The sequence below is a fragment of the Meles meles genome, chromosome 21, assembly GCF_922984935.1.
Source record: "Meles meles chromosome 21, mMelMel3.1 paternal haplotype, whole genome shotgun sequence".
Classification (NCBI taxonomy): Eukaryota; Metazoa; Chordata; class Mammalia; order Carnivora; family Mustelidae; genus Meles; species Meles meles.
Window position 1 is genome coordinate 11,677,420 of NC_060086.1, and position 14,135 is coordinate 11,691,554.

The 14,135-nt window shown below is 44.2% G+C and overlaps 1 protein-coding gene across 3 annotated transcripts in view; it reads right to left on the reverse strand.

The window, feature by feature from the left end:
• Positions 1 to 14,135, reverse strand: part of LMTK2 (lemur tyrosine kinase 2) — an 86,399-nt gene that overhangs the window by 35,291 nt on the left and 36,973 nt on the right. For all 3 annotated transcript variants that reach the window (XR_006816603.1, XM_045992608.1, XM_045992607.1), the window contains exons 4-6: positions 13,534 to 13,607; positions 9,966 to 10,084; positions 8,587 to 8,674 (exon numbers count right to left, since the gene is read on the reverse strand). Coding sequence is in view for 2 of the 3 variants with exons in the window: in XM_045992608.1 (XP_045848564.1) it covers positions 8,587 to 8,674; positions 9,966 to 10,084; positions 13,534 to 13,607 (281 nt within the window). In the remaining variant the exon portion in view is untranslated. The remainder of the gene's footprint in view (positions 1 to 8,586; positions 8,675 to 9,965; positions 10,085 to 13,533; positions 13,608 to 14,135) is intronic.

Consider the following 14,135-nt stretch of genomic DNA (forward strand, 5'->3'; position numbering starts at 1 on the left):
AAAACAATTGCATCAAAGTGAAGGCCCTGAGCACCTGTCCGGGACCCTCCTGCCCCCCCAGGGCTGCTTCCTCCGCAGGCAAGTCCCCACCTGCCAACATCCACACTCTCTTCTGCTCTTACGATTATTCACCCGGTGCCCAAACACCCCTCAAATCAGTTGAACCAAGAACCAAACAAGCCTCCTCTGCCTCCACCTGCCTCTCGCACTACCATCCCATTTCCCTCCTCCCTTCCCAGATGAGCTCTGTTCTGGCTGGCTCACCTCCTGCGCCGCCACTTTCTCAAGACCACCCTCCCGCCCCCCACACTCAGCGACAGCGCTCCCACCGCGCCCTCCCACTGCGTCTCACCAGCACAGTGAAGGTGGGGCCCCCCCCCATCTCTCCACCTGTCTCCAGGTCTCCTCCTATCTCACTGTGCTGGTGGGTCTTCCTCCTCTCGCTGAGCTGTAAGTGCCGGCACAGCCCAGGGCTCCATCCTGCCACTGCAGACACTCATTTCTAGGTCACCCTATCCACCCCATGGCTTTAAAAATCATTTCCAGGGGCGCCTGGGTGGCTCAGTGGGTGAAAGCCTCTGCCTTCGGCTCAGGTCATGATCCCAGGGTCCTGGGATCGAGCCCCGCATCAGGCTCTCTGCTTGGCGGAGAGCCTGCTTCCCCCTCTCTCTCTGCCTGCCTCTCTGCCTACTCGTGATCTCTCTGTCAAATAAATAAATAAAATCTTTAAAACAAATAAAAAATAAAAATAATCTCCAACACATTTTTCAGGCTCAAAGCCTTCCGTCCCCTGAGCCCCAGACTCTTCCTCCCAACTGTTGACTTAATGCCCTCCCCTGGATGCCCTAAGCAGCACCTCAAATCTAATACGCCTGATACGTAACTTGGACAACCTGCTCCATCTCAGGAAAAGGCATCCCTGTTTTCCCTGTTTTCCCAGCATCCCAGGCATCAGATCAAAACCGAAGACCTCATTCTTGAGTGTGCTGTCTTCTAGATTCCCACATCCAGCCCATCATCAAGCCTGGATCTATTTTCACTGAGAACCAGGGCCTCAGGGCCCAGGGCCACAGCCACACATGAGAAGGGCGAGACCACCAGCAACGCCCAGGGACACCGTCTCCATGCAGGTGCCCATCCCCTCACGGTCAAGCCTGACTGTGGGGGGGCATCCCGTAGCTAGCATCCCCTCTGCTGCCCCTGGGGTAGGGACACTGTCCACATGCACCTCCATTCCCCTGTAACTCCACGTCCTCTCTTCTACACGAGCTCTAGGGGGGCAGGGACATGTCATTCATCTTCGTGTGCCCAGCACCTAGAAGGTTCCCTGGTGTATGAGCTTACTTAATAAATATATTTATAAATAAGACATACCCATTAATTAGGCATCTTCTGTACAAAAGAACAATTCTACAACAGAGACTCCCCACTGGTGGAAAAACTATATACAAGCATTAAACCACCTGGTATAAAAACACACAGAATAAAATTAAGCCACCAATTAAAATCTCCACTTTGCCACTGGTAATTACGTGACCTCAGGCAAGTCGATTAACCCGACTTTTCTGTTCCAATAAGGAACAGAAAGCATGGCGCTGAAGCCAGACAGACCTGGGTTCCACTCTTCAGTGAGGGCCCTCATCTCTCTCAGGCTGCTCTCCAATTGTAGCCACTGTCTCACAGGCTCTCAGCGAAGGGAGTAACGGACATTCCCCAGACCCAGCACAAGGCCTGGCACAGACAAGCTGGAGCTCTCCCTTCCTCAGGGCTCTTGGCGGGCAGCGGCCAAGGTGCCTTCAGCTCTAAGAGCCCACGATTCCAAGTGTTACCGACTCTTGGTGGGAGATGGAATAAAGCAGAACCCACAGCGGAATAGGCCACGTATCGAGAATCCCAAATGGACTTCTTTCCCATTCTCACGTGGCCACTGCTAATTCCTCTCAGAAACTCACTCCCTACTTTATCAGCTGATTATCATGAAGGAACCCCAACATCAAGAATGCCCCCTTGCAAAGAAAATACCATCTCTCGTTTCGGGTCCGGCCACAGGATCAAAGAAACTGGTGACTCTCAAGAAAGATTAAGATGGAGGAACGTTGTCTGTCACCTCAGCCTGCAGTCTGGGCTCCAGAGGTCTCTGCTCTTCATGCTTCCAACTGATCTTTCCCAGCAAACGCCAACCTGCTTCTCCAGTCTCTGCGCCCTGTGGAGCACGGTGGGCTTCTCCACCTGGCTCAGGCCATTCCTGCTAACACGGGTCTTTCCAGCCACTCTGCACACTCCAAGCAAACACCTTCTCCAGTGATCCTAGTTAGAGCTGCTACACTTTTTTTCCCCTCAGGTCAGGAGTCACATGCACTCCTGACTGAGCTGCCAAGTGCCCCAGAACCGCTTATATTTCTATACACATGACTCAAACCTCTAATCATTAATATGACCACCTAGTATAACTAACTAAAAATGAATAAAGATAACTACCATGTCCTAAGCACTTACTATGTGCTCCGAAGTTTATATTATCATCTTACTATAATGGTCAGGGTTGTCCACTCGGTAAGTGGTATTATCCCCATTTGACAGATGTCTACACTGAGGCTTAGAGGTGTCAGGGAACTTTCCAGGGCGATACACAAGTGGCAGAACGAGCACCCGAAGGCAGGCCAGCCTGGCTCTAGAGGCAGGAAACACAGGGGCCCCAGTGAATTGCCTGTGTTCCCGAGGGGACCGCACGGGAGCGCAGTGACTCACCTCTGTGCAACCTGGGATGCTGGGCACAGCCCCTTGTACTTCATGGGTGCCTGGCACGCTTCTGCTGAATGAGTAATCTTTACCCCCAAAACAATCTCCTCGCCTGGGTATTCACGTGAGAGCACTGTGTACCTGCCATGGCAACAAGTTACAGACAACACCCGACCGTCATCTCTCCACCCATGAACGCTGCGCCAGAGCATTAGAAACCGCTGGCTGCCGTCTAGCTACCGAACTCGCTCAGAAGAGTTTTCATTTTCTTTCATAAAAATCCAAGATAAAGTGCTTCTCAACAACAGCCTGGTAATTCCATCTCGCAAGAATTACTTAAGTGCAAAAATATTCTCTCCTTTCTACTTAAGTGATGTTATCGCTGAGTATGATCACTGCCCATGACGACTGAAAAGGCCAATGTTCATTCAATAGCTCTTGACCTACTAAGAACATGTGAAGATAGTGGCTCCATTCACTGTGGCTGCAGCTGCTTATTACCGAGCCTGAGCTATTACCCTCTGTCCTCTGGACCCCCGCCAGTGGGCGGCTTTGCCTTGGAGGACGCCCCTCTGCTTGGAATGGCCTATTTCTGGGAGGGTTGTGGGGCGTGCAGGCTGGGAGCAGGGCTCAGTGTTGAAGCAAGGCTTTGGTGTGTCAGGGGACATCTCTGCTGGTGGGGGTCCCTCTTTGGTTTATTGGGATGACGCTACCTGACGCTTCCTGCCACATAGCCACTGTACAGACTGAGCCCGGACAACTGGACTTTAGAGCTGGTGACCCTGCCAAGACCCCGGGGCTTGTTGCTGCTGCGCCTGCTCCCTCCAAAGCTCCCTAGTGCCCAGGGGTGATGAGCACGGAACTGTCCGCACAAACATGACCCCTCGCTGCTGGGCAAGGTGGAGAGTTCCCTGGGTCAACAGCCTCTATTTGGATGGGAGACTGGCCACTCCAAGAACTGCCAGATTTCCCAAGGGCACAGAAGCATCCTGCTAGTACAGGTGACACCTGGGACAGCGCCTTGACCAAGAGCAGGTGTGTGTGTGTGTGGTAAAAAATGTGTAGCATAACATGACCATCTTAGCCATTTCTAAGTGTCCAGTTCAGGGGCATTAAGCACTTTTGTGCAGCCGACCCCACCACCTGTCTCTTCCCAGAAACTCCGCCCCCTTACATTCTCGCTCCCCATCCCTCCTACCCAGGCCCTGGCACTCACCATCCCACTCTCTCTGTGAGTCTGACTCCTTGAGATGCCTCAGGCAGGTGGAATCACACAATCTTTGGCTTATTTCACTGAGCATAACGCCCTCAAAGTTAATCCCTGTTGAAGCAGGTGCCAGAATGTCCTTTCTTTTCAAGGTTCAGCAATACTCCACTGTAGGGAGGGACTCTATTTCCTTTATTTGTATTTGTTCATGCACTGATGGGATGCTCGCGTTGCTTCTACCTCTGGGCTATTGTGAATTATGCGGCTATGAACACGGGTGTCCAAATATCTCTTTTGAGGTACTTTCGGTGATTTTGGATAATATGTATACTTAGAAGTGAAATTGCTGGGTCAGATGGTACTTCTATTTTAACTTTTTCAGAAACAATTATTGTTTTAAACTTTTACTGTTGATCAGTGTACCACTATTCAATTAAAGACAGCGATGACCTCTACACTGCGAATGAAAGCTGCCGGTGAGGGGGAGGGCTCCTTCCACACGTCTAGCCCTCAGGAGTGGACACCTCCCCGTTATGATTTAGGAGGTTCACAGAAAATATGTTTCGAGAAGTCATAACTCTTAATTCTGGAGAGCTGTATGCATAATCGTCACCGCAAAATACGAAAGCCAGTACAACATAGGTAAGTCAATATTCTCTGAATACTCAAAGTACTTAGAGAATACACATTTAAATGTGAAATCTAAAAGTACTGGGGAAAATTTTTTTAAAAAAGATGTTTACAGGGGCCTCTGCGGGGCTCAGATGATTAAGTGTCTGCCTTAGGCTCAAGTGATGATGCCAGGGTTGTGGGATCAAGCCCTGCATCTGGGTCTCAGCTCAGCAGGGAGCCTGCTTGTCCCTCTCTCCCTGCCTCTCCCCCCGCTCTCTGTCTCTCAAATAAATAAAATCTTCTTAAAAAAGTTAACAAGAAGCATGTATTTATTATATTTATATTAAACCAATGTATAATGACAAAGATAAAAGTAATACTCAAGAATCTTGCTATGGGTATTTATGAGAATTATAAAGGTGCTGTTTGTGTATTTTGTTATGTCTCAGAGTTTCTTTATAAAGCTGGTTAAACTCTTCCTCCCAAAAAGAACAGGTAACTTTGTGAAAAAATAAATTAAAATAGCACAAAAACTAAACCCGTTGCCTGAACCACTCAGAGGAAAACATCAAGCTGAGCACCCAGGGGCTTTTCCCATTCCAGGAACAACAACAACCTCTAACAAACTTCCAGGAACGCTCAGGGAGGGTGAGGAATAGGTCGTATTCCTCACTTCATATGGGTGAGAAATACCCGTATGTCTGAGAGAGATTAACCCAGAAACCTGGTATTCTTGCTGCATTTCTATTATGTTCACTCACGAAGACTGTGGTGACTTTTACTCAGGAAAAACATCAAGGGCTTAGGGATCCAGAAAATCCAGCAGACTCAGAAAACGAGAACTCCAACAGCACACTTGTCTTGTCACAAAAAGCAGCATCTTTATGTTTTTCCTCAAGTGCTGGCAGCACAGTAATCACTCATCACACCAGTCACCCTGAGGCCATTAAAAGAAGCAGTTCTCGTAATAACTGAGGACCATAAATATTGTAACTGATAATATTGAGATAATCCAAACAAAATATACATGCAATAAAATGATCAGAAACATCACTGAGAACTCCTCCGTCTTAGTTCCCATGCCTCCATTCAATAATTTATCAGGCTAAATAACAATGATCACATGTCTACTCCCTCTACGGAGACGCTCTAGAGGACAAGGACCTCACTTTCCCTCTGTACCCCCCTGTCTTTCCACAGCAGCTGTTCAACAAATAAGCATCCTCTCTGATGTCCCAGTTTCCTTGGAGGAGGGTTAAAAATATTAATTTTAGGCTTAGTCAAATTACATATGCACATTATAACTTCCAGTGTAATCATACAAAAAACTAAGAATGGTATCTAGTGGGGGAGCTTGGGTGGCTCAGTAGGTTAAGCATCTGCCTTTGGCTTAGGTCATGGTCTCAGGATCCTGGGATTGAGCCCCACATCAGGTTCCCTGCTCAGTGGGGCGTCTGCTTCTCTCTCTACTCCCCTCCCCTGGCTTGTGCTTTCTCCCTTAAACTCTCTCTCTCAGGGCGCCTGGGTGGCTCAGTGGTTTAAGCTGCTGCCTTCGGCTCAGGTCATGATCTCGGGATCCTGGGATCGAGTCCCGCATCGGGCTCTCTGCTTGGCAGGGAGCCTGCTTCCTTCTCACTCTCTCTGCCTACCTCTCTGCCTACTTGTGATTTCTCTCTGTCAAATAAATAAATAAAATCTTAAAAAAAAAAAAAACAAAAAAACAAAAAAACTCTCTCTCTCAAATGAATAAATAAAATCTTAAAAAAAAATCAAGAATCTGAAAGAAGGCTAGCAAAAAAGCAAGACAGAAAAACTGAAACAGGTAGATAGGAAAAATAATATAAAACAAGTACATAAAATTCCTAATATCTCATAGATACAAAAAACATAAATGGAGTACATGTTCATGCTAAATGATCAAGACTGACAAATTAGGGCGCCTGGGTGGCTCAGTGGGTGAAACCTCTGCCTTCGGCTCAGGTCATGATCCCAGGGTCCTGGGATCGAGCCCTGCATCGGGCTCTCTGCTCAGCAGGAAGCCTGGCCTGCTTCTCCCTCTCTCTCTCTCTGTCTGCCTCTCTACCTACTTGTGATCTCTGTCTGTCAAATAAATAAATAAAATCTTTAAAAAACAAAAGACTGACAAATTAATAGAATTTTAACAATATGCTATTTAGAATGATATAAACCAGAGAAAAGGACTGAGAAAGATAACCAGGCAAACTCCAACCAAAAGAAAGCTGGGATAACTATATTAATATCCATAAAAACAGACTTAATCCTTAGTAATGCTTAAAAAGAGACCCTTCATAATTACAAAAGCTTAAAATTACAAGATGTTATGTATCAAGTCTAAATGACTCAACACTCAAAGCAATTAAAATTAGAATTATAAGGAAAATCCATAACCAAAGCAGATTATGTCTCTCAAAAATGGACAGAAAATAAACTCAGACTCCTCTATCAATGCCCTCCCCAATCAGATGGATAGAGGAGACCTAACAACCTCATAAATGTGACCCAAAAAGAGCCACTGAGATATACCTGTATAGAATAACAGAATATACATCCCCCCCACCACCTCCCACATGACCCTACAGATACTAAAAAAATACACTGATCCCAGGTGGGGAAGACTCTAGCCCGGGAGGGAGATGCCCCTGCCCCAGAGCTGACGCATAAGATGAGTGAGAACCACTCTGCTCTTACCAGTTACTGAGGTTTGGGGGTTATTCTGATATAACCCAATGAAAGCTAATAGACCAAGCTTATTCATATTTCTTTGGAATTAACCACCTTTGCCAATGAGCGTAATATTCGAATCACATTTAGAAATTAAAAATAATCCACAATGGTTGCTGCTCTTTCCATTTTACCAGTTGAAAATATTGTCTGAACTAACCAGGGACTTACCCTGATGTACTCCGATTTTTTTTGGATAGTCTTAATGTTTTAATGTTCTGAAAACTGAGACAATGCAAGGAAGTCAATTAAAACCCAGCTTTTAAAAACAGATGATTACAGGAAATTTTCACGTAAGAGTTATTATTCATAAAAACAGTTTTTCCAACTATAAATCTCAGTAAGTAATACTATCATGCTAAGAAATGAGGCTATTAATTTTCAGTTAAAAAAATCATCTCTTGGGGCGCCTATGTGGCTCAGTGGGTTAAGCCTCTGCCTTTGGCTCAGTTCATGATCCCAGGGTCCTGGGATCGAGCCCCGCATCAAGCTCTCTGCTCAGCAGGGAGCCTGCTTCCTCCTCTCTGCCTGCCTCTCCGCCTACTTGTGATATCTCTCTCTCTGTCAAATAAATAAATAAAATCTTTAAAAAAAAAAATCATCTCTTTAGGGGCACCTGGGTGGCTCAGTTGGTTAAGCGACTGCCTTCGGCTCAGGTCATGATCCTGGAGTCCCGGGATCGAGTCCTGCATCGGGCTCCCTGCTCGGCAGGGAGTCTGCTTCTCCCACTGACCTTTCTTCACTCATGCCCGTGCTCGCTCGCTCTCTCAATCTCTCTCAATAAATAAATAAAATTTTTTAAAAAATCATCTCTTTATTTAAAAATATAAATGGCACACACATTCACTATTTTAAAAACCTGACAGGTCACGAGTACTCTGTAAGATTATGTTAATGGGGAAAAGTGTTTCAAGAGTGCCTAGCTGAGTCAAGACCTCAAACTCAGAACAGTGATCCTGAATCCACACCCTGGCTCTGCCATGTACTCGATAAACAACATTCTCTTCATCTTTGTGAACCTTACTTTAATCATATATACATATATATATAAAAGTGTAGACAAATATGATTAAATGTAATGCATGCAGACAGCTTAGCATAGGGATGGAATATAAAACACGTGTCAGTTGATAGTATTTTTTAAAGGCAATGACGCAGTATATCACAAAGTTTTAAAAATGGGGGGCAGAAGTGAAAGCAGTCCCTCATCCACCACTTCTATGTGTCAAAACCACTTGGATACAACCTTTTAAATGCTTGACCTTGAATTCCCACTAAAAACTTACCAAGTCACAGAACTCGAACACCAGGAGATAGGGAATTGCTTCTACACACTGTCCAACACACTGAAGAACATTCGGATGCTGAAGAATGCTGGAAAATAAAAGTCACAGTGTTGTTCACTGGGAAGCATGCTAGCAGAACTGCTCAAAGAGTGAACTAAATTTTAAATTCATGATGACTAAAATATGCTAAATAGCAAAGTCATTTTATTTATTTATTTTTATTTGTTTATTTACAGCATAACAGTGTTGTTTTGGCATCACACCCAGTGCTCCATGCAGTACGTGCCCTCCCTATTACCCACCACCTGGTTCCTCAACCTCCCACCCCACCCCCCCACCCCACCCCACCCCCGCCACCCCTTCATAACCCTCTGGTTGTTTTTCAGAGTCCATAGTCTCTCATGGTTCATCTCCCCTTCCAGTTTCCCTCAACTCCCTCTCCTCTCCATCTCCCCATGTCCTCCATGTTATTTGTTATGCTCCACAAATAAGTGAGACCATATGATACTTGACTCTCTCTGCTTGACTTATTTCGCTCAGCATAATCTCTTCCAGTCCCGTCCATGTTGCTACAAAAGTTGGGTATTCATCCTTTCTGATGGAGGCATAATACTCCATTGTGTATATGGACCACATCTTCCTTATCCATTCATCCGCTGAAGGGCATCTTGGTTCTTTCCACAGTTTGGCGACCGTAGCCATTGCTGCAATAAACATTGGGGTACAGATGGCCCTTCTTTTCACTACATCTGTATCTTTGGGGTAAATACCCAGCAGTGCAATTGCAGGGTCATAGGGAAGCTCTATTTTTAATTTCTTCAGGAATCTCCACACTGTTCTCCAAAGTGGCTGCACTAACTTGCATTCCCACCAACAGTGTAAGAGGGTTCCCCTTTCTCCACATCCTCTCCAACACACGTTGTTTCCTGTCTTGCTAATTTTGGCCATTCTAACTGGTGTTAGGTGGTATCTCAATGTTGTTTTAATTTGAATCTCCCTGATGGCTAGTGATGATGAACATTTTTTCATGTGTCTGATAGCCATTTGTATGTCTTCGTTGGAGAAGTGTCTGCTCATATCTTCTGCCCATTTTTTGATATGATTATCTGTTTTGTGTGTGTTGAGTTTGAGAAGTTCTTTATAGATCCTGGATATCAACCTTTTGTCTGTACTGTCATTTGCAAATATCTTCTCCCATTCCGTGGGTTGCCTTTTTGTTTTGTTGACTGTTTCCTTTGCTGTGCAGAAACTTTTGATCTTGATGAAGTCCCAAAAGTTCATTTTTGCTTTTGTTTCCTTGGCCGCTAAGTCATTTTAAAGACCTGATTTCCAACAGACTACACACCATGTTTACAGAACGCATATTAAAGTTTACTTACTAGTAAGGTTCTCCATTTTTCAAAAAAGTATCTTGTTCCTTTGGGCTGGCACTTGCTTTTAACTCCTTCACTATTACTCTTGCTACGCTAGTGCCCGTGTAAATCTCTCCAAGGAGGACCTAAAACCAAAGAACAGTTTTTTACTTCACTTCCTTCAAAATGGTAAAGAAATATGTCTCATTATCAGGAACAGAGTACGGGAAAATAAATTAAGCAACAATTAGGCCTTCTACAATGAAAATACCACCTCAGAAAAAAACTTGAAAAATGAAACCATTTTCTTTCAGTATGAAACTGTTCATTGGGTATTGAAGCACTCACACACATATCTGTATTTCTTTTTTATTTATTACACAATTGTACCATACTTTCACGGATATGACCAATGACTCACAGAAGAGTAATTTATAAGTTTAGTTCAAACATAACTCAAATGTTTCCCAAAACACTTCAACTGGGTTTTGTTATTTTGTCTCCTTCACATAAGAGAAAGTAAACTGACACACAGGCAATGTACAAATACATTCTCACTGCATTATAACTTTAAAAGTCTATGGCATTCCAATTATTCCAGACCTTTATCTTACACTAAAACTTCAGTCAAAACACAAGAAAAAATATGACACTGAAGTGAACAGAATACAAAATGAGTGAAAATAATGAGGTGCCTGGATGGCTCAGTTAGTTGCGCAACTGACTCTTGATTTCGGCCCAGGTCATGATCTCAGGGTGGTAGGATCCAGCCCTGCATTGGGCTCCACACTCAGCACGGAGTCTGCTTGAGATTCCCTCCCCTCCCTATGCCCCTCCCGCTTGTGTTCTCACTCTCTTATTCTTTCTCTAGAATAGATAAATCTTTTTTAAAAAAAGAATGAAAGGGACGCCTGGGTGGCTCAGTTGTTAAGCATCTGCCTTCAGCTCAGGTCATGATCTCAGGGTCCTGGGATCGAGTCCTGCATCGGGATCTCTGCTCAGTGAGGAGCCTGCCTCTCCCTCTGCCCTCCCCCTTGCTTGTGTGCATTCTCTCTGTCTCTCTCAAATAAATAAATAAAATCTTTAAAAAAAATAAATAAAAATAAGAGCACACTACAAGTAGAGCAACAAATATAAATACTGGACAATACAAAGGCATTTCAAAACATAATATTTAAGATGAAAATAATGAAGTAAAACTTTTTAATTTAAATTTAGAATGATCAAAACTAAAAACCTTCTTTTTAAAACAGTTTTTAATAGTTTTATCAAGTAGATTAATTTTAATGCCCTGGAAATAGACAGGAAGGCTTTGAACAGAATATAACATGTTTACTAAGAACGGAAAGGCAGAACAATAAACAGAACAAGGAATTCTGATAATTAACCAAGTCACATACTATTCACTGAATAAAAATATCCAGACGTGAACATCCTCATTTTAACACCAAATCCATCTGCACCTATATCCGCACAGTTTTTATCCCCTTTTCAAGAGCACTCTTACAGTAACCCCTTCCTCTCTCCTGCATTAGCAGTTTCCCCACTCTAATGTAGAGAGGCTAAAATAGCTGCACATCCTATAAAAACCAAAGCAAAGCAAAGCAAACACAAAACAAAAACCCCCAACACCTTCCCTTGGCCCTCGGATGGTCCCAAACAGCTTGTACTCCATTTCTCTGCTCCCTTTTACAGTAAGATTCCTCGACAGGGTCTAAACGTGCTGTCTCCACTTTCTCCCTTGTGCCCACCGCACGTGAGCACGTGACCTCTCTACAGCCTCTTATGACAACCCCATGGCCCTCACATGTTGGGCCCTACCTCTCCCAGTCCTCATCTTAGTTTGCCAGCACCATTTACTACCATTCACCTTCATGGCACTCTGTTTTCATGGGCTCTCAGAACACCCCACTCTTCTGCACCCCTTCCTACTCACCGGTTGTCACCTCAGCTTCCATCACCGACCTGCGCTGACCTCTCCTCACCGCAGATCCTCAGGGCTTGGTCCTTGTGCCTCCCCCTCTTCTTGACCTTCAGTCTTGGTGATTCCATCTAGTCTCATACCTCTGAATGCCAGCTATAGACAGAGCTCTCCCAAATGTGGATCTTTGGCCTGGAACCTCTCCCTTGAGCTTCAGATGTATACCCCAACTGCCCACTCTGTACTTCCATCTGGACGCCTAACAGCCATCCCATCTAACCTAACCAAAAGCGACCTCCTGACTTCCTCCCCCATGCCTGCTTCTCCTTAATCTTTCCCATTTCACTTGCCAGCAATTCTGTTCTTCCCACCAATCAGGCCATAAGCAGCCATCCTTGATCCCCCTCCTCCAGACTCCACATCAGATCGATCTCCAGTCCCGCATCCTCGTATCTGAAAATCCACACTGACAAACACCTCTTCTCATGGCTCCGTGCTATCATTCAAGTCCAAGCCTGCCTGCATCTCCCTCTGTGTGACTACTGCAGCCTTCTGACCAGTTTTTCCCACCTTCCCCTTCATCTTCCATCACATAACCGCCCAAGGGATCCCTCTACCAGAAAGCCAGATTGCGGCAGTCCTCTCTCAGACGCTGGAGTACTTTCCCAGCTCACTCTGAGTACAAGTCCCTATATGCATATACTCTATCTCACATCACTGGTTCCCCCAAACCTCTCTGAGACCGTCTCCCACTCCTGATTGTCTGCGGCCTCATCACTGGCCACCACACCCCGACAACACCCTGCCACAGCCAGAGGTCTCGGCTTCATCAGGGCAAGGGTTCTCGTTTGCTTGCTGCCACACAGGCCAGGACTTCACCTACCTTCCTCCACACTGAACCCTCAGCACAAAAAAACAACGTGTGATGCACAACAGGTTTTGCTAAATGGCTTAGAAGATTTGGTCACTAATAAATGTTGGATGACATCAAAGACACAGGACTGACAAACAACTCTGATAGAAAGCCAAGATGCATAAGATGGCTGATCACGGAACAAACACCTCTTCTTGTCTTGACCACCCTACTTATGAGGCAATCACCACTCAGGAACCTTTAACACAGAACTACTGTTAGTTACATCACAGAAATAGCTGCGATAATAAGATTATTCCTTCTGAATAGAAGGTTGGTAAAAAGATCAACAAACCACTGTGTCTATTTGTCCCTTGACAGCCTATGAGAAATAGAGGACAGTTCTTTGCCATGGTTTCCAAAAAAAAAAAAAAAAAATACTATGTATCTACAATTCTAAAGTGGTTTAAGTATTATAAGGAAGAGTGGGGAAAAAGGGAGAAGAATTAAAAAACAAATAATTTGCCTTGAGGAGGATAAAGAGCTTCTAAAATTCCAGTCTCTCGTCCCTTCTTACTGTTCTATGCCAACAATTAGAAAAGTATCTGATATATAAATAAAAGACCTTCTTGGAAAAAGGTATACACCTAGAAACCCTGAAGTTCACATTCCTATGTGGTTTCAGGGTGCAAAGAGTAGACTTAACTGGTACCATAGCAACTAAGAGAATATGGTATATCCTAAAATACAACTCTTGATTAGTTTTAAATTCTAAACATTATAATTAGGAGGGGGAAAAAAAGATGTAAATAACATTTTACCTTTCCAAACCAGCCATTTCCAATTTCCTGAATATAGTTTAGACTGTGGCGGGCAACTTGAGACTTCAAACTTTCTGTAGGAAAAAGAATATCAAAAACAAATACAGGCATTTAACTGAAATAAAATAAATATTAAATACATAATCTAAATAATAAACACAAACATAAATTTAAAGCTTGTGCTAATTAAGGTAGAAATCAATTCACATAAACATACCATCATTTTCAAACTGATATGGCCAAAATGGTTTCAAGTTTTAAAACTGACAATATTTTTTTGAATGTGTTTCCTACCTGATTATCTTTAACACTTCGCACTCTGTTTTCTCATCTAACCCCTCTCCTATAGCCACTAATCACCATTCCAATGGCTTTTACTTAGTCCTTGGTTTCACGGTGGAGGTGAAAATCTTGTCAAAATCTGTCAGTGTCAACCTTATCAGAACTTTGGAAGACAGTCAATGCTTTCTGGAAACCAAATCAAACCAGGAGAAAGGCCACTGAAACAGGGTAGAATTTCTCTGTGTCTTTGAATTTATCAAGGCCCCACCCATCTCAGCCCCTGGCGCAGCAGTCTTAATGATGGCACAGAGTGTAGTGTG